Source organism: Postia placenta, assembly GCF_002117355.1.
Source record: "Postia placenta MAD-698-R-SB12 unplaced genomic scaffold POSPLAscaffold_8, whole genome shotgun sequence".
NCBI classification, from domain to species: Eukaryota; Fungi; Basidiomycota; class Agaricomycetes; order Polyporales; family Adustoporiaceae; genus Rhodonia; species Rhodonia placenta.
This window is the reverse complement of record NW_020169839.1, coordinates 1,478,738-1,500,401: the sequence shown is the minus strand read 5'-3', so window position 1 is coordinate 1,500,401 and position 21,664 is coordinate 1,478,738. Positions and strand designations below refer to the sequence as shown.

General features: G+C 55.0%; 9 protein-coding genes across 9 annotated transcripts; 5 read left to right on the top strand and 4 right to left on the bottom strand.

The window, feature by feature from the left end:
- Positions 1–291: 291 nt before the first annotated feature.
- On the top strand, positions 292–1,870 carry POSPLADRAFT_1085023 (hypothetical protein; the record flags this gene model as incomplete). Its single annotated transcript, XM_024483030.1, has 3 exons — positions 292–456; positions 512–1,308; positions 1,369–1,870. Coding segments are annotated over 3 exons (1,464 nt in total), but the record flags the coding sequence as incomplete, so codon positions are not given.
- Positions 1,871–3,492: 1,622 nt separating this feature from the next.
- On the top strand, positions 3,493–5,230 carry POSPLADRAFT_1034274 (hypothetical protein; the record flags this gene model as incomplete). Its single annotated transcript, XM_024477011.1, has 3 exons — positions 3,493–3,615; positions 3,675–4,109; positions 4,163–5,230. 3 exons carry the CDS (start codon positions 3,493–3,495, stop codon positions 5,228–5,230), a joined length of 1,626 nt encoding a protein of 541 aa, XP_024338529.1.
- A 355-nt stretch (positions 5,231–5,585) lies between these two features.
- POSPLADRAFT_1047014 (hypothetical protein) lies at positions 5,586–6,649 on the bottom strand (the record flags this gene model as incomplete). The annotated part of the gene is made up of 2 exons (XM_024479181.1): positions 5,586–6,584; positions 6,638–6,649. The coding sequence occupies 2 exons, from the start codon at positions 6,647–6,649 to the stop codon at positions 5,586–5,588; spliced, it is 1,011 nt and encodes a 336-aa protein (XP_024338528.1).
- An 815-nt stretch (positions 6,650–7,464) lies between these two features.
- POSPLADRAFT_1145226 (hypothetical protein) lies at positions 7,465–7,701 on the top strand (the record flags this gene model as incomplete). The annotated part of the gene is made up of 1 exon (XM_024485778.1): positions 7,465–7,701. The coding sequence occupies one exon, from the start codon at positions 7,465–7,467 to the stop codon at positions 7,699–7,701; it is 237 nt and encodes a 78-aa protein (XP_024338527.1).
- Positions 7,702–8,330: 629 nt separating this feature from the next.
- On the bottom strand, positions 8,331–11,161 carry POSPLADRAFT_1057504 (hypothetical protein; the record flags this gene model as incomplete). The annotated part of the gene is made up of 6 exons (XM_024480931.1): positions 8,331–9,343; positions 9,399–10,178; positions 10,236–10,552; positions 10,613–10,688; positions 10,747–10,918; positions 10,982–11,161. The coding sequence occupies 6 exons, from the start codon at positions 11,159–11,161 to the stop codon at positions 8,331–8,333; spliced, it is 2,538 nt and encodes an 845-aa protein (XP_024338526.1).
- A 1,314-nt stretch (positions 11,162–12,475) lies between these two features.
- Positions 12,476–13,190, bottom strand: POSPLADRAFT_1047012 (hypothetical protein; the record flags this gene model as incomplete). Its single annotated transcript, XM_024479180.1, has 3 exons — positions 12,476–12,674; positions 12,698–13,115; positions 13,157–13,190. 3 exons carry the CDS (start codon positions 13,188–13,190, stop codon positions 12,476–12,478), a joined length of 651 nt encoding a protein of 216 aa, XP_024338525.1.
- Positions 13,191–14,476: 1,286 nt separating this feature from the next.
- On the bottom strand, positions 14,477–16,319 carry POSPLADRAFT_1040161 (hypothetical protein). Its single transcript, XM_024477687.1, has 4 exons — positions 15,990–16,319; positions 15,590–15,787; positions 15,435–15,538; positions 14,477–15,379 (listed from the first exon to the last, which is right to left on the bottom strand). The coding sequence occupies exons 1-4, from the start codon at positions 16,204–16,206 to the stop codon at positions 14,819–14,821; spliced, it is 1,080 nt and encodes a 359-aa protein (XP_024338524.1). The 5' UTR covers positions 16,207–16,319; the 3' UTR covers positions 14,477–14,818.
- A 2,136-nt stretch (positions 16,320–18,455) lies between these two features.
- POSPLADRAFT_1078685 (hypothetical protein) lies at positions 18,456–18,617 on the top strand (the record flags this gene model as incomplete). The annotated part of the gene is made up of 1 exon (XM_024482967.1): positions 18,456–18,617. A coding segment is annotated over one exon (162 nt), but the record flags the coding sequence as incomplete, so codon positions are not given.
- Positions 18,618–18,972: 355 nt separating this feature from the next.
- On the top strand, positions 18,973–20,728 carry POSPLADRAFT_1181788 (hypothetical protein; the record flags this gene model as incomplete). Its single annotated transcript, XM_024488869.1, has 3 exons — positions 18,973–18,997; positions 19,055–19,293; positions 19,364–20,728. 3 exons carry the CDS (start codon positions 18,973–18,975, stop codon positions 20,624–20,626), a joined length of 1,527 nt encoding a protein of 508 aa, XP_024338522.1. The 3' UTR covers positions 20,627–20,728.
- Positions 20,729–21,664: the final 936 nt, after the last annotated feature.

Here is a 21,664-nt window from a genome sequence, read left to right as displayed (position 1 = left end):
GAACCTGCGTTGCAGGCAATGAATGTCTCTTGTCCTCGAGTCGGGAGCCCCGACAACGCTCGAGGTGACACATAGACGCCTGTGACAGGAAACGTAACATAGGCTGGCCCTGGCTAGCCGCGTTGCACATACTATCCCATTCTCCCTCGGCTAGTCGAAATCCAGCACCAATAGCCTGTTTCAAGCTTCCGCGGTGCTGAGTGCGTCTGCAGGGTTGAATCACTGCTTCCCCCTCTCCATCAGCCTGGTGGTCTAGTGTCGCCTATTTCGCCAGTCCTATAACTATCCCGCATGGTCTTGGAAGTGGTCTATGCCGCGGCCTCTCAGATTATACCGTCTGGCTACACTGTTCACCTCTGCGTTGCTGCCGTTGCACTCGTAATCATCTATGCATTTGCCCAGGGTCGCTCCACGACCCGCGAGCGGGACCTGCATGCCCGCGTTGTCGTCGTTACGGTGCGTCCTTCGACCCTTCTCTGTATTCACTGCATTGACTATGCGTGCTTAGTAGGGTGCCTTTACGCCCCTTGGTTTAACATTATTGACCGCGCTTGCGAGCCGCGGTGCGCATGTCATCGCCATCTCCGACTACCCGCTCGACCATGCATACCCGTCGCTCATCATTCCCCTCCTGCGCTCCACCACGAACAACGAGAACATCTTCGCCGAGCACGCAGACCTCTCGGATCCCTCGTCCATCCGTGGGTTCTGCACCCGGTTCTTGACTGGACAGGACCAGCGCCTGGATGCGATCGTCTTCGGGCACGAGTACCACACAATCGGCTCGCTGCTGCGTCGTGCGCGTCCGGCAGACAGGCTCGCGGAGAAGCGCGAGACGGCATCGCTGGCCACGTTCCTCATGATGACGCTGCTGCTCCCGGCGCTGCTGGTCGAGCCTGCGGAGCGGGACATCCGCATCGTCAACATCGTCAACCCGTTCTACGCGGCCTCGATCCCTGCGTTCACTGCGCAGCTCGCCGCGGCGGCCGGCTCGCCTGCGCAAGCGGCTGCTCTGGTGGACGAAGGCTCCCGCGCTCTGCGCACGGCGGTCCTAACGCACCATCTGCAGCGCGTGCTCGACTCCCTACCTAATCGGGGCCCAAGCACGGGTCCAGAGCAAGATGCGGGGAAGAACAAGGCAGCCCCGGCCGCCAAGACCGGCCAGGAGCCGAACCGACTGGAAATGCATCCGTCGAACATCATTGCGGTGTCAGTCTGTCCAGGCATCAGCCGCAAGGACACCATCGTGCCGCTGCTAGGCGCAGAAAGAGATGCTGCGGAGGGATGGTCGCTCCTCGGGCTCATGTTGTAAGTGCCATCCGCGCTGTCCGCCGTCAGGCGTGAGTGCTCAACCCTTTACGTTTATAGTTATGTCGTCTTCTTCCCCATTCTGTTCCTATTTACGAAATCGCCAAGCTCCGCCTTGCAATCTGTCCTGCATGTGCTGTTCTTACCGACTCCGCTGAAGCGCGCCTTCGCACACATCGATGCTACAATCAACCCAGCGCCTACACCAGAAAGCACCGACGAGAAGCCCGCGCCAAAACCTACTGTGGTCTATGAGGAGGTGCTGAAACCAGGCGCACTATACCGGGAATGTGCCGTTGCCCAGCTCAATATCCCTCCACTGCCTTCACCGCCAGAGGACACGAAGAGCGACGAGAAAGCGCGGGCGGATGGCAAGGGGAAGGGGAAGGAACGGGCAAGCATGCCGGACGCCACATTCCCAGACGACGGTGAGTTCGGAGGGGAGGCGGTCGGGAGAGCAGTCTGGGAGTGGTACGAAGAGCACCTGAAGGCGTGGGATATGCACTCGAAGACAGATGAGGGGCAGACGAAGCGAGAAGAGGCGCAGGAAGCGAAGGGGGAAGGTGAGGGCATCCGGACCAATTGAGCGTGTACGTACCTATGTGGCTTAGCTGCCTCTGCTTGCAATGACACTTTCCATCAATTGTGTCGGCTCCTTTAATTCTCTCCTGGGCAGATTGATTCTCCATGTCTCCGCGATGATTGTGCGATCCATCTGTCGAATTGTGTCCTCGAGCCGATGTTCTTGCAATATATACTCTGGACAAGGTCGTGGTGACCCCGAAGACGCCGGTGGCACCATTTCGGGCCACAATCGCCACACATCAACATCGCATTTTCCGTGCGGGAGACTAATTTGATGATTATCAGTGGGGACCTCAGACCCTCTGTTTCGCTGATGTCGCCTCGATAAGGAGGAGCTGTGAGCTGTGACGGATGTGCCACCCGTTCCGGTAGCACGTGTGACGTAACGCGATTGTGACAATGTACGACGCGCCACTGGCGCGCTTCAGTTCTTGGTCTTTCACACTCTACACTTTACTAGATCACATTGGGTGAGAAGTTCCTGCCATGGACACCATTTTTGCTTACTTGATACAGCCACTATATTCATGAAGCAACATAGAGATCACTCTGTGGCGCGACATTCATCGAAGCCATGAATGCTCATGCCCATATAAAGAAAGTACGTTTCCGTGTGGCACAAATACTGATCTCCTCGATTCAGTTGTTTCAAGCAGATTTTCAGTGGCCGTAGGGTGCATACACCTATATCAGTGCTATCTTGATACGTTATGTGAGTGATTCTCGCCACAGACTGACTGGTGTGCTCTAGGTACTGGTGTGGCCACCTTATTAGGATGTGCCAATAATAATTCCCATAAATTAAGCCGCCTTGATCTAGGCGAGTTCACCATTGTTGCACACAATATGTTCTGCTAGTTGAACATGTATAGTTTTTCCGCCAGGTCCCGTATGTGCCCTCGCATTGTGGAGTGGTGTTTCAATACCTTGCCGACCTGGTAGGGTTTACGCGAGTCCTGCCACAATTAGGCTTTTCCCGGCCTATCGGGTAGGTCTGCGCGCGTTCCGTGACGCGAGGCGATGACAGATCATGCGTGCTCGCTGCCGAACACACGAAAATATGTTGAGAATCTCTGCTCATTGCTGTGAGAGTGACAGGGGTGCCCGCCCCTCTGGAGGCTGCGGGCGGGCGGCGTCTCACGTCTCGCTGCTCTCAGCCCTCACCAGAATCCCTTTGTCCTGCCCTCTTGTTCTCCGAGCACAGTGCCTGGCCCTCGCCGGCATCACGAATTGCCGTCATTCGTGAGGTGAGCATATGGCCATAGACTTCTTCTCGCGAGTCTGATTCCCCTCGCAGAGGCTCCGAACGAGTGAACATGGACCTATGCGGGCTGAATGCAGCTTTCCGCGGCAAGCCGGATCATGTCACATTCTCTCCTGTCACTGCCGCAGGCTCCGCTCTATGCTCCATTTCCGGCACAAATTGTTTTGTGTCTGGCGTGGGGCCACAGCAAGCGCCGTGGCCACAACCTTATACTCCGCTTGATTCCGTTGCTGTGGCCTGGCCGAACCCGCCACCACGGCTATAAAAGAGCTCGAAAACGCCCTCTCCCCCCCTAAACACCAAACGCCCGCCGCTCTCCTCGCTTCCTCAAGACCATGGACGCCGAAACTATCCAAAGCCTGATCCTGAAGCCCCCCGAATGGATGTCGGAATGCCACATTCCCGAGGAGATCCCCTGCCCGCTCACACGCAGTTGGGCGGAGGGGTTCGAGAAGGCGGTACGTGTACCGCGCCACATCATCCTCTTCTTACGATAGATGACTGACTGCTCTTGCAGGTTAAAATGCAAATTATGCCCCGTGGTCTCGTTCTATGGTCGTTCAACCACAAGTTCCACCTAGGCGGCTGCCGTGTTCCTGTATCTGCCAAGTTCCCGCTCATCGCGATCCACGACGACGCTGAGGCCGAACCAATGCGTTGTGGCACACCCGGGGACAGAGCAGCCACCTCGCCACAAATACTCGACTCGCCGCCTCAAAGTGTGGCGCGTTCGACACCGAGCACCAGCGACGAGGATGAGGAGGATGAGGAGGATGAGTATGATGGTGACGAGGATGAGGACGTGCCAATGGACGTCGACGACGTTGACACAGCAGAGATATCATCGTCTGGCACGAGATTCAGTACGGCGCTGTCTCTTCTCTCTAGGGTTGCTGCTGCTGCTGCGGAGGCTTCTTTACCACCAGAGTCTCCAAGCCACATCAATGAGAACGTACGCCACATCCTCTATCACTGTCTTTTTGTTTGCTAATACAGCCCCAATAGTCCGACAGCACAGCGCAAGCAGAACCATCCATTATTCAAGTAGCTCCGCCGCAACAGGAACCATTGTCCGCCAGGCCTCCGCTCGCTCCTCGTTCTAGAAATGTTCCCAGGCCTAGCTCTGCATCGTTTGTGGCTAGCTCTGCGTCATTTGGGGTGTATGGCGCAGGTTATGGGTCTACTATCACGACCCGGTCGGCAGCCAAGGTCAAGCGTGAGGCTCTTGATGTTGACATGTGGAAGGGTGATATACAGCAGCGGTCTGCAATCAGTGCGCCCGCGGCGGCCGAGAAGAAGCGCGCGCAGCCGAGCAGGGCCCAGCGAACCGTCAGTGTTATTTTCCGTCATATCCAGTTCCATACTCATCTGCATTCTACGCCTCAGACGGCAAAGCCGGCATGCAGGAAGTCCAAGTCCCCGCCGCCACAGCGCAAGAAGCAAGTGAGAGTGCGGACGTCACCGGTCAACCCAGAAGGCAAGAGCAAGGCGCATTATTGCAAGATTTGCGGACAGTGCATCTATGGGGTGAAGGAACCGCTCCGCCACGTGGACACCGTCCACCTGCACCCCTTGGCCTATCGTTGTCTGTGCGAGAAAAGCTATTCAAGAGTGGACGCGCTCTCGCGGCACATGAAGACTACCTGTAAGGATGTGAAGCTGCCCAAGGGAGAGACGCTACCATACGATTTCGGCCGCCATCCATTTGACATCACCCGATTTGAAGTCTTGATACAAGACCACCCTGTCGCGGATTTGATGCCGCTGGATGATGTTCCTCAAGACCTGCTGGACATTGGGCTGCCTTTGGACGAACCGCCTGCGCTTGAATCTTTTCTGTCGACGTCGGCATTGGAATCAGGACGTAAGCGGAGACGCCCGGCAGCGCCCAAGGCCAAGCCATCCGCCAGCAGGCCCTCGCTTCGGGACCCTGGCACAAGTTCGCCGCCCCCTATTTCGTCGTCTGTCTCGTCCAGCTCGTCCCGCGGCTCCTCCCCACTGACGGACCCGCCAACTTCGTGTGAGGGGTCGCACGAGTCCGAAGAAGAGTACGAGTCAGAGGAAGAGGATTGAATGTTGCCGCGCCTCGAGGCTGCATTGTCACGGTTCGTTCATGGTGGTTCGCTCGTCATCTGTATCATGCCACTCGCTCATGTATGCCGATATGCCCTATCCTACTATGCGTCCTGTAAGTATGCCTTCCCCTTACCCCTGTATGCCTAATATGCCCGCCCCTTCGTGTATTATAGTTTGTATCTTTAGCCACTATTCAATCGAATGTCTTCTGCGAGTTCCACCAATCGTAATGATCACGCTGAGTGACACCCACCAAGATCTCACGCAAAACAATTGGCGCTTGTTGGCACTCTGACAGTCAGAACGAGTGAGAACCAATTTGATTGAGAAGCATTTACTAATGACTGCCCGCCTACTTATGCTTCCGGGTAACCAAAGGTATTGGAAGTGGGCGAGGTATCAAGTCACTCGAGACCTCCGGGGCGACTTGTCCATACTCAGGCGTGGAGTGGAATGCACTATGGGTCTTAATCTGCGCTGTCGGTGACTCCGCACCGTTGACGACTGTGAGAGGCGGGTGGGCGGGTCCGAGGACTTTCCCCCACGGAGACGACTGGCTGAGGAGGTCTGGCCGCCAGTCGCTGCCTGTACGCCGTGAAGCCGATGTCTCTGTGGGGGAGGTGGGGAGAACGTTCAGCTTCCGGTAGCCCGAGTAAGCTCCGGCATCCTCTCCGGCCCACGGGTCCGCAGACCTGGGGACCTCAGAGGCGGGGTCGAGGCGTGAGGACAAGTGCGTCGACGTGTCCACGCGCAGGAAAGGTGTGAGCTCTCCGGTCGACTGGCGGGGTGGGGGTGTCTGCTCGCGCCCCACGTGCGAGGCAGGCGAAGACACGCCAATCGTATACGGATCCACGTGCGGTGGCTTGGACTGAGTGAACGCCGAGGCGACTCGCTCGAGGAGACCTCGGGACGGCTCCTTGCATATAGGATGGAAGGAGTGTAGGGAAGGAGGCGTAGACGACTGCCTAAGGGTATTCGCCAGCTGCGCATCGTCCATCGTGAAGTCTTCGCGACGGTTAGGGCGTATGGGTGATACAGCTCGATGAGGGATGTCCCATTCGGATCCTCTATATGAGTACCCGGTATGCTGCGAAAGCTTGGGAGGATCGCCCGAAGTTTCGCCTGCGTCGTGCGTCGAATGTGCACTATCGAGGAGCGGTTTGGATGACGGGAACACTGGAGACACGGGGCCGCTCCCGTCTTCCAGTCCGAAATATGGACCTTGCTTTCCGCCGCCGCTTGTTCTAAACGTCCGTCGCCGTCGTTGAATGAGGATAAGGACCATAATGAGCCCAAAAACTACAATTATGACCGTGACTGAGATAATAGCAGCGAGAGTACCCTTTGATAACTAACAGTGTGTTCAGTGACATGTGCCGTTGTGATATTCACGCCTTGACACACCTTAGACGGCATTGAACGTGTTGAGGGCTAAACAGGATGGAATACTCACCGTCGAAATGACCTTGGCGCTATGATCCCGAAAGCGCGATGCGAAGCACATGCGCAAAGTGTCAAGGGACGAGTATATACTGTCCGAGCCATGGTTGGGACGAGTTACAGACATACCACCGCCCCATCCCTGGTGTTTCAAACGAGAGCCACCATTTTCAGATAGCGGTACACGGGCTCATCGGAGTTTTACGTCATGCATGCACAGGAAGGCGGGGCAGTGAGACAGTATTGATGACTACTCAATCTAGCCAGAATCAACATGGCCATGATCTGAGAGCAGGTCAATGTCATGGATATCAAGAAATGAAGCATCACTGTGAGGTCGCCCATATCTGATTCTCTTTTGGGTATTCGAGCTCAAGATGGCGCTTTCGGATCTTACCAGCTTCAAATCTAGCTTCGGCCGCCACACAAATAAAGAGCATCAGACGAACGACCTGTTTGGGTGTAGTGTGTGCATAGCTATTGGTTTGTGACAGAACATAAGCAACGTGTACAGCGGCGCATGCGGGCACGTGACTGAGACGCGTCGCGTCTAGTGAGCGTCGTTCGTCATAAGTGGAGTCGTGCGTATTCGAACGCGGTGAACCATCCGTTATGTCTGTAATCATAAACTCATCATAAAAACAAATACCAGAACGTATCTTGAATCCAGAATCGCCGATAGTGTTTATATCCGCATGGCAGTGAGTAGTAAACATTTGAAGGATCTTGTCCCATGATTTGAAACAAGTTTCCCCGCAGCCCCCCTGTCAAGATGAGGGTGTGTTCTGTTCATGCTATGTTGCATTTTAGCTGAGGATCCCTTGTCTATCTGCATAGCATGCACTCTGCAGTCATGCCTCAACAAGAACACTTACAGTCCAGAAAAATGCGATCAACATTTGCGCACCCTTTACAAGTGTTGCCAATCTATGTATAAGCAGACAGAAGGAAAAGGGGACTCTTCGGCGTGCCCCATGCCTAATGTGGTGAAGAGGTGGTTGAAGACTCATGGGGAGGATGTGTCCTGAATACTAGATCACATTGAGGATGTATGTATGTATCACTGATTTCTAGGTACATTGTACTTGTGGTGCATATACACCAATCTTAACATAACAAAGCGACAACAAGCATCAAAGACAGTGGCTCGTCAAAACCACAAAGGTACACAAGTCGGTAATGATATTGACGAAGAATTGATCCCAGCTCGACTTGCAGCGTACAAATCGACAGCAGTTACTATGGCCAGGTAACACTCCGTCACATCAGTGTGACAGTGCCGATTTAGAGGTCCGCTCGGTTCGCAGGCCCACGGGCCACGGCGATTAACATGCATGACAGGTCCATTTTCAGACTCCGCTTGAGTCCGTCGTGGCCACTGTTCTCGGGCGTGACATCGCTGTCAAACCACTCGAAAGAAGAAACTCCTCAGCGACTTATCCGTTCACTCTCATGCAAGTTGGAGGTGAGAGTAGGCATACGAAAACGTAGGTGTCCATATAACCTCGAGGGCAGTGGAGTGCCTGGTTGTTGCAGCATCACAAACCTGGCCATCCACTGGTAAACCATAGTACAGCTCAACTCAACAAATGTCAAGCAAGAAACAGTGTCGAATCGACCGCGACTGAAACATCATCAGTCACAAACTTATCCATACTTACCAGGGACCCTTCGATGCAGAGCCCCAGCCATCGGTCTCAGCAACAGAGTGCGCGTCTTCCTCATCAGTTTCAGCGGCGGGACGCGCATCCTCCTCTTCCATCTCGTCCGCCCAGCTGCGCTTTGGTTGCTCACCTCCGTTCTTCTTAACAGCTTTCCCCTTCTCGGCGGCCTTTCCCTTCTTAGTGGCCTTGTCCTTTTTCACGGTATTGCCGCCACCCCACGGGCCCTCCGAGACGTTGTCCCAGCCGCCCGTCGTGCTCGCCGCGATCGACTGCACGTCAGAATCAGCCACGTTCATCCTCAAAGACGGACGGTAGTCCAAGTCCCATGGGTCAGCACTCCCACGGGGGCCGTTCCCGTTCGGTGCTGCTTGTGTGGGCGTCTTGCGCCCGGATACATGTTCACCATTCTCTTCCAACCATTCAGCCTTCGTCGGGGCGTCTCGCGTGGGTTTGCTGACCAGCCATGCAGGCATCTGCGGGATCTCGGCAGGCGTGGAGGTCTTGTTGGCGTTCTTAGCGGGGCCACTGTTAAAACGCTGAGGCCTGGGCGGGATCGCGTTGTTCTGTGGAGGCGGATTGGGCGGTTTCTCACTGGGTGCTGTGGTGCTGCTCTGCCTCATGAGATGTGGGGGCATCGGTGGAACTCCAGAAGCTGCGCTGGAGGACTTGGATGTTCTGTTATTGGACGTGGCTGACTCGCCCTTCCGATCGAGGCGCATGAGCCTGGAAGGAATCGACTTCCCTCCGCGAGAGGGCTCTGTGTCAGAGAGAGCTGAGCCTTGGCGGCCATTCTTGAGGCGGTCAGGCATGGTGGGGGCCTCTATCGTAGAGGGTCCTGAGCTGCCTGTCGTGCTCGTCTCGCGGGCGAGTGAGCTAGCGGCTTCTCTGCCGGCGTCTCTGTTCATGAACCGATCCGGCTTCGGCCGGACCGCGATGTTGTTGGCTCCTGTGGCGGGACTGTGGCCTTTCGAGCTGCCTGTTCGCCAAGGACCATCGGAGCCTGAACCTGTCCAGAGCTTTGAGTATTCGCATGTTCAGCAGGTCGACTATGCCAGACGTACCATCACGCCCGCTCTGTTGCTTGGCCTTCTTGCCATGTTTGCCAGCGTTGTTCGCCCTCTCCCTTTCCCTCTCCGCCCTGTTCTTTCCAGCTTTGTATTTTCCATACTCGGTGCACAACCCTCTGCTACAACGTGCGCCGTGGGTAGGGCATTCCCACTCTTTGGCTGGCTCTGCCTCGGTCTGGTTGTCTCCCCACAAGTTTGTGTCTGTGTCCGTGCTCGCGGGCTCGACATCGCCACCCCCCCTGTGGTTGTGGTCTTGCGTCTGCGCCTCCGACATGGCTTCAGCATTGTCCCACGAGGTGCGCCTTTCCATCTCCGTCCCAAGTGGCCCAGGTGTATGGAAAGGGACTTCAAACTCTTCATCGTCACTCTCCGAAGCATCCGGTTCGAGTATGAAATCGATGCTGGATTCCGTAGGTCCTGACCCGTCGCTTTCGTCCTCTCCGTAAAGGTCATCTGCCATGGGATTGCGACCTAGTCCGCGTTGTCCGCCAGCAACGACAACGTGATCGGGTTCCGGCTCGATGGGGGTGGCGCAGCTGGCATTGCCTCCTGAGCTGGAGGTAGAGCTGACGCCGGAGCTGCCAGTGAGCGCAGGGGACGCCTCTCCACCCCTGAGACGCGAAAGGCCCGGGGGAGGACGGTGTGCGCCTCCACTGCTACTGCTGCTGTCGCTGGAAGTGCTGCCAGGGATGCTGGCTCCAGTATTTGACCGCGATAAAACAGGGGGTGATAGCAGACCTGGGGGGAGCGTGGGGCCATTAGGTCCTCGAGCCCCTGCACCAGCTTGGAGTCAGCACAATTTCCCGAGCTATGTTACAAAACTTAACGTACAGCCACTCATGTTGATGACACCGAGACTGACTCCAGGCTGCTCAGACTGCTCTCCTTTCGCCTTGGTTGATTGGGCACTCTTGAGGCTCGCGGGGGCGCCTGCACTCCATGCATTCTTGGGCAGCTTCACTTTGGCAGACACTAGGGCTTCTGCTTCTTTTGCCTTGGCCCATTCTGGTGTACCTACTGTAGGCGGACGCACAGGAGGTGGCCGAGGGAAAGTTTCCACAGGAAGTGGTCTGCATAGCGGCTCGCGTGTCTTGTCCTCCGGGGGTACCTCGCAACGATACGTCTTGGGGTAAGGGTGCTTGATGATGCTATGGTCACGCGCGATCTGTGGGTTGATATTCAATAATGCAGTTGACATCAAGACTCACTCGTTGATCCTAAGCCACTTTGGCTTTTTCTGCGGTGTCTCGTAAAAGCTGTCCAGAATGAAGATACGTTTCCAGCCTTTCCGCCGCCGTCCCGGGTCACATCTTGATGATAATGCAGCACTGCTTCTACTCACCATACTTCTCTACCTCGCGTCCAGACCTGTACGTGCAGTAGAACACCTTCGACACTTTGGTTTTCTCTTCGTCGGACGGTTGCCGCAAAAACTCCGACCATCGGTGCTCGCCTAGGACAGTGGAGAACCCTGGGTAGCGCCGCGGAACCTCGATGATCACCATGTTCGAAGACTAGGCACATGATGGTCAATCGCACCGATTAGCAATCACACCTGGGCCACACAGATAACATACCCTTGGCTTGTGGAAGAGGGCAAGAAGGTTGTCTCTGCCGATACAGCTTGCCATCCAGTAGACGAATGCGATGCGATCAGGCTCGCGCTCCATATCAGCGTACAAAGGGTAGGGAAATACCACGGTGAGGTAACGCGGCTCATCGTCTGCTGGTGGCGGGGTGGGTACACGCTTGGGCATCTCGAGGATTTGTTAGCTGCAATAGTGGTGGTGGTGGTGGTGGTGGTGGTAGTGGTGGCGGTGGCGGTGTGCGAGGATCAGTAAGAATGGTGCGGGACTGCATTAAATCCTTGCTCACACTATATATGATGGAGCACAGCAAAGCGGTCCCAGACTGTGAAAGGAATCGAAGCAACAATCGAGGCACTATCTGCGCATCCGTACGTAGGCTACCGTGACTGTAGCTGATCGCGTGTGCGTTAGCGCTTGGGTGCCCTCAGCGTCCTAGTTTCTTTCAATTGACGCGTCGCTGCAGCATCATTGCCTTTTTATGTAGCGCACAGGCTGCTGGTTATGGTCTCGGGATACCGACGCGTGCAGAAGCTTATAACGTTTCGAAGGGCAATACAAGAGAAGCATACTCACAGACAATGAGACGTCCAAATCCGATTCTCAGCGCATCTCGCCAGCAAAAAGGTCTAGCAGTTCGTGTATTCGATAAGACTATACCGTACAGCCACCAGTTACTCCAGCGCACAGACGAATCAAAGGCACTGCAGATCAGAGTGGCCGCAGAGCCCTGGAGGCCGTGAACAGCTGTGAAAAGAAGATGTCACGATATTCGGAATGTCACATATCACGTGTAATACACGCGCCGCGTGTGTCACACAAGGGGACGACCAATACATTGTGATCCAAGGCTCAATCCGCAAACCTTCAAGGGGCAACAACGCTCTGTTACTTGTTGTTTTAATTCCGGGGACATGGTTGACAACCGGCAGACTCTACCAAATCGGTGGCACTGTAACTGGAACTGGTGTCCCCGTACATTCTACCAAAGTCGCGATCTCCTGGACCACCTTCGACAAGAGCATTTTGATAACATTTTGAAGGTAGAAAAGGATGACTGGGATGCGCACCTGCGAGCATATACTGGTCAAAGCGGCGGTACTGGTGTGTATCTTGGCTCTGTCGGTAAATTCAACCCGTAGTGTCTGACATATATGTAGACAGCCTCATGAAGGCCATACCTACCCAATTTTCGGACTTCCCGACCACAGGATCAGGTCCTGAGCAGTCTAGCACCCATGATAAACTTCAGCGTGAGCCATCTCTCGGGCCGTCACAATCGCGGTCTCCCGTGAGGCCTACTACGCCACCTTTGAAAGCTCGTGGTTCCTTCGCAAGCTACGCAGCCCAGTCGTCGCCCAGTCCTGTCCCAAACTCTCTACCTCCCTCCCCAGCTCTAAATTATCTCGTCGCGGACGCTTTGAACTCTGTTGCTGCTATAAACGCTGGTGGACCACCACGGTGGACAGCAAGCCGCCCCGCCTCTCAACGGAAACGTGTCTCTCCAGCGACTGCTGCTCTTTTACCCCTCCCACGGGGGCTTGAAAAATCGCCGGACAAAACGTCGCCCATAACGCCATTCGGCACGTCCCGTAGAGACAGTTCTGATTCGTCGTCGTCTGCTCGCGATGTTGAGTCACAGCTTACGACGAACGTTGAGACGTCTCCGTCCATCGTGTATCCGCTTTCACAATCACAACTGCATACACAATCTCAGTCGCAGTCGCAGTTGCAGTCGCAATCTCAGTCGCAACCGCAATCGCTCCCGCGTTGTCGATCCCAGTCTCAGTCTCAGTCGCGGTTTCAGTCGCATTCCCAACCCCAATCCCAGTCTCAGTCACAATTGCAGCGTTATCCTCCATCATACCCTGCTGATCCGTATCCGCCCATTCGTACCCAGGCACTGTATGACAGCCAACGTGAGTGTTCGGGGGGCCATCACTACTGTTCACCATTATAATTATAACGGATTCATCTGCAGAGAGCATATTCAGCTTGCAGAGTAGTACTCGCTCGTTCACTTCCGGGGAGATGGTCCTTAACCCTACCGGGCAAGATGCCGTCATGCAGTCCAACGTCGACGATGACAACGGTGATGTATCAATGGGCACATCTGTCTCACAGTCTATGAGCCAGGATGAGCCGCCTCTTCCTGCTGACACTTACTCGGACACATTTGCATTGCAAACGCAGGCGCCATATCTCAGTCAAGTGTCGATTTAGTAGCGATTTCGTGATACCAAAGACTGCGAGGTTTATGCTTTGTTAGGTTGTGTGCTTGACACAGGGGACACTACTCTGACTATGACATACGGGCGAGGACTCTGTTAAGCCCCTATCGGTGTGGAATCGCTAACAAATACGCGAGGACTCGCTCGTGCTGCAACCCGTAGCTAAGGCTCTGCAGAGTCGTTTCTCTTTCTCTCTGCGTGATCATTGCTACGTTCATGTCCTCAATTAGCAAAGAACAGCGTCGAATATTGTAGTTTGACGCATGCCATGGGCTCTTCGTCTTTAATATCGATCTTCCGATTGACGAGTTTTACTGTTTGCAATGATATGCGATACCTCTGGGCCAATCCAGATAACTCTCTCCTCACTCAAGTTAACAAGTCCCGATCGACGCATCAGAGGTTAGTTTTTCCCGAAAACCTGTAGTGGAGTATTTCGGAGTTCGAGTATGAAGTGGGCGCTGTCTTGCCATAAGCGATGGGCATGACATACTGGCAGCATTTATGAAAGGCTTCAACAGCATCCGCTGCTCGAGACTGCGCTCGTGCTCGTGCGGATGAAGCCCGAACTTTCTACCATGGTCCAAATGTTTGATGCCCGCCGTCATGCAGACAATCGATTTTTATACTGCATGGGCTTGTATGTCACGGAAGAGCTCAGCTGACTGAGGAACGCATGGAACGCCCTGGGACAGCCATGAATACATGTGCCGTACCCATATTGCGAGTAAGACCTACCTCCTGCATTTCTTCGACTGCCCACCGGCAGGGCTCATCGGGGCATGGCGCCCCTTGCTCATTATATGAATTATGCTTGCCCGATACTTACAAGGCACCTGCGATCACAGACGTGATCTGAAACGGCGCATCGGTGGGTTTGGAATCGTCTCATCCGATCCGATGTACAGCTTTAGGCGTCCCGGAGCATTGCCTCTGATGTCTATTTCAAGAGTATCCCTGAAGCTCAGCATGCTGATGAGTGTGGCTAGATTCTGTGAGATGTTGAATGCCAGGACTTATTATGCTACCGCGTAAACCGCATTGAGCTAGAGGTCACCCTTATATTGTACCAGAGTGTTCAGGCCTTGTGCCCGTGACACGCCAGTTGCCCCAGTCTATCAGTTCAGCCACAGTTGTAATGCGTGACCGAACACTTGGTCGAGTACTCGCATTTCTGACCTCATACAGCTACCCCCGAATGAGCACTTACCAGACCGATCACCCGAGTGCATCAAGACCTCAACAGCCTCTGCAGTCCGGACAACAACACTAAATGGACATTCTCCGCAGAGTCGGCGGCTACACCAGGTACGACAACAGCGGCAGCAATGCGACAGATAGCGAGCAGCTAGGCTCAGAGGAGACGACGAGCGGGAAGACGTGGCGGCCGAGCGCCACGCGGGCGGCTGGCGCGCGGAAGAACGTGAACAAGGGCAAATAAGTCAACCCGTTGATGCGAAGGTATGAGAAAACAACAACTTAGAAGGTATAGGTATAGAGACGAGTACGTCTAGTCTAGCCAGAACCAGAAGAGGGTGGACGCGAGCACGAGCCACACTGGACACGGCGCGCGGTCAGGTCAGGGGCGCAGCGGCCTCTAGTGGTGGTGGCGGCGGTGCGCACCGAAGATCGAGCGGCGGTCTGCGCGGCGCGCGTTGGAGCTGAACGACACCGCCATCGCGCCGGACGCGCCGAGGTAGCCCTCGATGATGCTGCGCGGCACCGCGTTCTGCGTGAAGTCCCACTCCGTGAACTGCTGGATCGCGATGGTATCACTCTGCACGTCGAAGATCACGCCATACGTGACGTCGTCACCCGTCGGCCGCGGGAACGCGCTCGCGCCGGAGCCGGTCGCGCCCTTGAACGAGTAGATCTCGGAGATGGCATTGTCGATGTCGCTGCCCGCGATCACCTCGAGGATGTCGAGTTCGCCGCAACCTCCGTTGCCGCCTTCGCCACGGCAGTTGCAGCCGTACTGTGCCGCACGCACCACCTGTGCGTTGAGCGCCCAGATGGCGGGGACGTTGCTTGCGTCGGACGACGGGGGCATGTTGAACGTCAGCACCATGAGCTTGGAGCCCGACCAGCCGTGGTTTGCCGTGCCGCGCGAGAAACCACTGCAAGCGCTATCCGCGCAGGTTTCATTCGTCATGATGTTCTAGGGCGTATACCTATCAGCATTGCTTTACTGTAGAAGAAGTATAAACACTCACAATTTCCATGGTCTCAGGAAGATAGCCCGAGGTTCCAGTCGTGGGGGAGGCGGCAGAACCGTCCCAGGTCCCATTGGCGTACGACTGGCTAGCGCCGCCACATACTGCAGCCGCTCAGTTACGAGGTTTCGATTGGGCAGGAACATGCAACTCACTGGTCCATTCCCCACTCAGACCTCCTCCCATGTTGTTCATGAAAACGAGGTTGTTGGTGTCACCGCCTGCAGCCCAGGAACTCGTCTGTGACCAGGTAGCGGCTGAGCTGTTGCCCGGCTGATAAACGGCGATGTTCTTGACATTCAGGGGTCCACGGAACGCAACGGTTATCTCATCATCGAAGGGAGCCAGGTTGCCTGGAATACAAGACCCGCTCAGCACGGGATGGCACAAGTGAACCGACCAAGCTCAATCCTCGATAGACGCCCACAAGCAAATGTTTAATGAAATTTCATTTGACGGGCTTGAATGACGCTCTGGCGACGCCCCTCCCCCGGGCTGCAGAATGCCCCTCCTTCGCATAGAGCCGATTGTAGAATGTACAGACGCGCGACTCACCGCTGACTTCCTTGGGAGACTGTTCACACGAAGGGTTGGCCGTGCAGGAAGGCCATGTACCCGCGACCATGTTCGTGACCTCCTGATAGCTGCCCGAGCCGCCGACACCGGTGTACTTGATGCCAGTGAGGGAACCGTCGGTGCGGCGCATGATGTTGGAGGGGGTGAGCGCGTTTGCGCCGAGAAGGAGCGTCGAGACTGCGACAAGCGAGAGCATGATGATAGTTGTGGTGGTTCGTCAGTAGCGAATGTGTTTGTGCGGAATGAATGTGGTGTCGTGCTCGACGCGGTCGCGACCGTTGGATCGACCGGAGAGAGGGCAGGGGCGATGAACAACGGAGAAAAGAGCGTGGGATTGTGCCCGTTGCGACGACCATGTTTTATAAGGACATGGTGCGTGATCTACCGTCGTGTCGAGCGCTGCGGACGCGTTTGATGATGATCTCTGGCGCGGTAGCCACCCATCTAGACCGTTCATTACGCGGCCGCTGCGGTCACCGGTGCCTGGTCGTCCAGCTCGGGTCCGCCGGCATCGTTGCCAACGATGCACCCGGTGAGAATTACCGCGGTGGATTAGCATGTTAAATTTACCGTTGTTATTTACGTTAGTTAACACACGGTTGATCACTGCATGTTAACAGCCCAAAGCGCCTGAATCTCGACATTAACCGTCAGCTACAGTACCCAGTCCTCTGTGCAAACATTGTGCGAGCTCGCCAGAACTCCGCGCTGCTGCCTTTTTGCGGGGAGACAGTGTCGGGATGTCTTGCAGGAATTCTGCAGGACACGATGCTCTGCTGCAATACCTATTACCGATCGCCTAGATCCAAGTCTACTCGGATTCTAATTGCCTTAGGTAGTTTACCGGTAAACTGGTCGGTAAACTGGGTCGGTGTCCATTACGATCGGACGGTTCTCCGCGTTCTAACCCGCTTGGCGCTAGTAGAAGCTCTCAGCACCTCTAGCAACTAGCCTCGCTTCAATGCATACGTGCTTCATGTCCGTCTGCTACTAGGTTGCGCTAAATGTCCGCACGTCCATGCATGATCTGCACCTTTTCTGCTCGCTCTTGTCGCGACTCTTGTGGCAGGCTACAGGGAACAGGCGGCGTCCCCTCGTTCTCTCGAGTATCGCTAGCATGCTTCTCTCTGAACTCTGAACTCAAGCACATAATTTTGCATTGCATGTGCTCATGAACGGCGCATGATCGGAATCATCGACTTGGCGACCCCGCGCGATGCGACAAGCATGTTGTCCCTCGAGCCGATCGCGGAGGACGGCTCGGACGGGGTATGGCATGTGCACACCGCTCCCCCCGACTCAAATGTCCGTGCGCTGGCAGTATGCCATGCGCTTATGGGTAGAGTCGTGAACGTGTGCTTCTGCCATCCATGGCCAGATTTGGTAAGGACCTGGAGTGTACATGCGCCCTACCACGATGATAGAGCCTCAATCATTTGATGGCGTTATAGGACAATGCGGCAACTTTGGCATCAGCCATTGGTGTCTCTTTTTCTGTAGGTGGGGCTCGAATTGGTTTCCTCCACACGGAAATATGGCAGTCTAGTCGTCTCTTTTATCTGCCGGTCATCGGACGATACGGCGATACAGCACGTCCGGCAGCGCGCGTTAAGAACGGCGGTACGAATAGGAACTACGCTGCGCTATTCGCTATGGAGGCTGCGAACGTTGACAGCGCGTTCCTTCTCTGAAGTGAAGGCATATGCACGGAAGCAGTGATGGGCTGGGAATCGAAGTGCTACGTCCGCTTTCAATTTCAGGGTCAGTGTCTCATAGGCTCGGCGGGCAGGCCGCCATTGTCAGCACACAGGTTTTTGCTAATATACATCGTGAACCGCTCCCGGTGCGATCAACGTAACGGTGCAGGTGTCCCACTAATGCAATAGTTCCTTAGCGAACACAACACCACGCTGCATGCCATTACTGCAAGGCGAGTACTCGATGCAGATGTCATGCATGAGCGTGAATGGAGAGGCTGGGCCTGCTCCCCGCGCCGCGCCCATACAGGTGTCTTTGAGAAATTCTTTTCAAGACGATGGCCAACGGCGAGGGTGGTGTGAGCGTGGCCATCCTAGTAGTACTGAGGCTCACGTAGCCATTGCGGCGGGAACTCACTTCCATAATCTAAGTCAAGCTCATCCATACCGTAACTCAAGTTTTTTATACATGGTCAGTGTGGGTTGGAACCTCCTTCCGCGCCAACTTCATTCAGAATTGAGAAGCGCAACAGAGGCAATGTCGTGTTGTTATCAGTTTGAGTGCGAACGCGTGTCGAATCCAGCTGCAGGTAATAGCAACAACCAGTCGTATATTCAATCGTGTCGATACACGATCAATGTAGACCTGCAGACTGAAGTTGAGAGAGTTGCATCGCCGCCTACCAAACAAAGTGCTGGTCCGTGCGCATACAGCGCGGGGCTACATAAGCGACTGCCAGGCATACAAACACCTCATACTTACCTTGATGGCACATTCCTCTTCACTTACCTAGGAATGTGGGCCGTGGGGACCTCTCATAGCACGGCGACCATGTCCTCAGGGGGACCTTGCGGTTTGTATGGGCTTCGGCTCATGCACCGTCTCAATATTTCCCTGTTCCATTTCGGCCCTCGGGCTGGGTGGGCTATTTTTTTTTGGTTCCTAAGCTGTCCTAACCCTAACCTTAACACATCACTAGAATGTTGTTAACTTGTTGTCAATTTACAAGATAATTCATCTTTTGCGTGTTCTTTGTGTGGATTCCTGATGATAGTTTGTGACCAGTGGATGTTGTGATGTCATCGGCATTTGTTTTGACTGCCTCTTGTGTGCTGATGTCCCCAAGATTCAGTGTGCTCAAAGAGGTAATGTATTATGCTTGCGTCTTGCGGCGGCCGGGGAAATATGAGACGCTGCCACCGTGGGGCGAATCGCCCAAGACAACTTAGCTGCTGTGTCTGAAAGCATCTGTCACAGCTAGACTATGCCAAAGATGAGTGTCCAGCAAAGTAAGTCTTGCGACAAGCTCTGCGTATTCTCTGCTGAGGACATGCATAGAAGTCTAGGGGCCAACATTATGTATAAATGCCTCGAAATCAGCGAGATCTTGGAGGTCATCATAGACCACGTCTTTATGAGTAGTGAGGGGATGGAGGGAATGCGAGCTGTCGTTGCCCTTGCTCTCACGTGTCGTGATTTCCTCGACCCCGCTCTGAATCGTTTATGGCATTCGCAAGAGTCTTTGGACCCACTTATCCGCACGCTACCTCCTACCGCATGGGCATTCTATGGCAAAAGCGTCGTGGTACGTTTTTAGCGACAACTAAGAGGGAACCACGTAGATTTCAGCTGATACAGGATGTTATAACATACAGACGATCGTGCGCCCTCTTCTTCCAGACGATTGGACCAGATTCCGTCAATACGCATCCCGCATCAAGGTCTTTGGGTGCGACCCGCGTCACCCTGATGGATCGTTGCACTCATATGCAGCCTTAAACTACACACTACTGGAGGCGTTTGTGGCTCAGCATCCTGGCTTGCCCCTCCTACCCTCTCTGCGGCATCTTCATTGGTCCTCTGGTAAAATGGACCCGAAGACGCTGCCTTACGTCCCTCTTATCGCCGCACCGACTCTGAACACAGTCTCGCTGGACTTCACACACCACTTGCGCCGTGATGACGCGCGAGCCTTCACAACAGCTCTCATTCGTTCTATCCGACTGCACTGCCCTGACCTCACGCGCTTCTTGGTCAACGAACTACAACCGCACACGCGTCCAGTGATAGGAACAGCTCTTCGCCGATGGCTGGCACAGAAGAGGCAGTACGTTCCCAGTCTCGCCTTCCGGGACATCATGAATCTGGCAGGTATGCGTTTCCTGCGCGAAGCCCAGCTTTTCCTCGATGACACGGACGTGGGGGCTGTACACGACGCTACCGCTCTCACATTCTCCTCTCTGCGGGTTCTTGAGCTGCATGCACGTACACTAGGCGTATGTCTCGCGCTGCTCAAGACCGCACGCTCCTGCGAGCTGGAGGTGCTCTCAATTTACGTCAGCGAGCGTCCAGTCGCGGACCTCATCTTCAGCCTCCTCTCAGAACTCCACACCGTCTGCGATCCCGCCTCCTTACACAACGTCACACTTCTCGACACCGCCAACGACGACTATATCCCATATCGCAGCTGGAACGCGGACATGCCAAGCAGATACAGAGCCTTCGTGGTCGACGCACACACCCTCGCGCCCCTTGCCGCGTTCACTCAGCTGCGCACGCTCGTCGTCGAGTTCAGCGCCATCTACGATATGCAGGAGGCGTCGCTCACACGGATGTTGTCCGCGCGGCCACAGCTGGAGGTGTTCAGTCTCGGCGCCATGCACGGCTGGCACGCCGCCTCCACCCTTACCCTCTCGAGTCTCGCGCGAATGCTCACGCTTTGTCCACAGCTACGCGCGTGCGGGCTCGCTCTCGACTGCTCTTGTGTTGAGCTAGACGTGGCCGCGTGCCGCGCGGGCGCGCTGCGGCCTAACCACTTGGTGGCGACTCTCTGCCTCGCGGATCGCAAGGGCGCGGACGAACTGCTGCTCGCAGAATGCGTGCAGTACTTGTTTCCCAACTTAAGGTGTTTTGAGTAAATGGGACGGCAATCTGCGGCTGGGGGGGATTAGGCAGAGGCTAATGTGCATGCAGGGTCCTGACCGATGGGATGTACACGGCTGTCGAGGATGGGTATTGTGATATTGTTACCCTCCCCAATTAAGTCTACAGCGGTATAGTCATGCTATATGTCAAGCCTGGATCGCTATCACTGTGGCGTAATATCTCTACAGTCTACAGGGCCGACGGCTGGTCGAGACTAGAACTAGTCGTCAATATGCAAACTCTTTCGTGGGTGAAGTGAGGATCAAATTGAAGCTAGGGTAGTCTCGGTACAGGTGCCATAGCCAAGATTGAAGGCAGCAAACAGAGGAGCAACCAGAAAGCGTCCATATTCTTACTAGTCCGCTGTTATATCGTGCTGGGAAACTTGGACTGAGTTCGAGCTACCGAACTTGAGGAGGGGTGTCCAGGCGATAGCCGCCGTATGTCGCAGCCCTCGACAATGTTTCTGAGTACACCTTCTGCAGATAGTGTACGCCGTTATGCCAACTGAACCGAAGACACCGTGCCACAAGCGAGCAGTTCAGGTCGTCACTCCGACGGGAGCAAATGAGCGGAGAGGGCAAAGCGGCGGCCAATAGCGCGCAGATCGTGCTGTAGGACTCCGCAGAGCTACCTTATGGGGCGTTGTGGGGATTCTCCCGAAGGTAGGAACAAGATTTGAGCCATCTGCAGCAAAGAGCGACGGACTCCATAAAGTGTCTGGTTGTTAGAATCTCCCTCAGATGTTGTGGCGACAGATCCAGTGGCAGCTGGCTCAGACTCCGACTCAAACTCTTGGTTGTCTTCGCCAGAGGATGAGGCCTCCGCATCTTCGCATTTCTCATCTGCAACATCAACTCTACTTAGGCTTCATGATAACGGCAATAAAAAGACACAGACTTGTGACATCGACCCTCGAGCACAAAGTCCGCGAGTCGTCTTCAGGATTAACGTCCGACACTCGAGAGTTGGAGGATGTGGATTGTCGTACCCGTTCGCGCTCTTGAGCCGAGACGGTCTACGCAAAACGT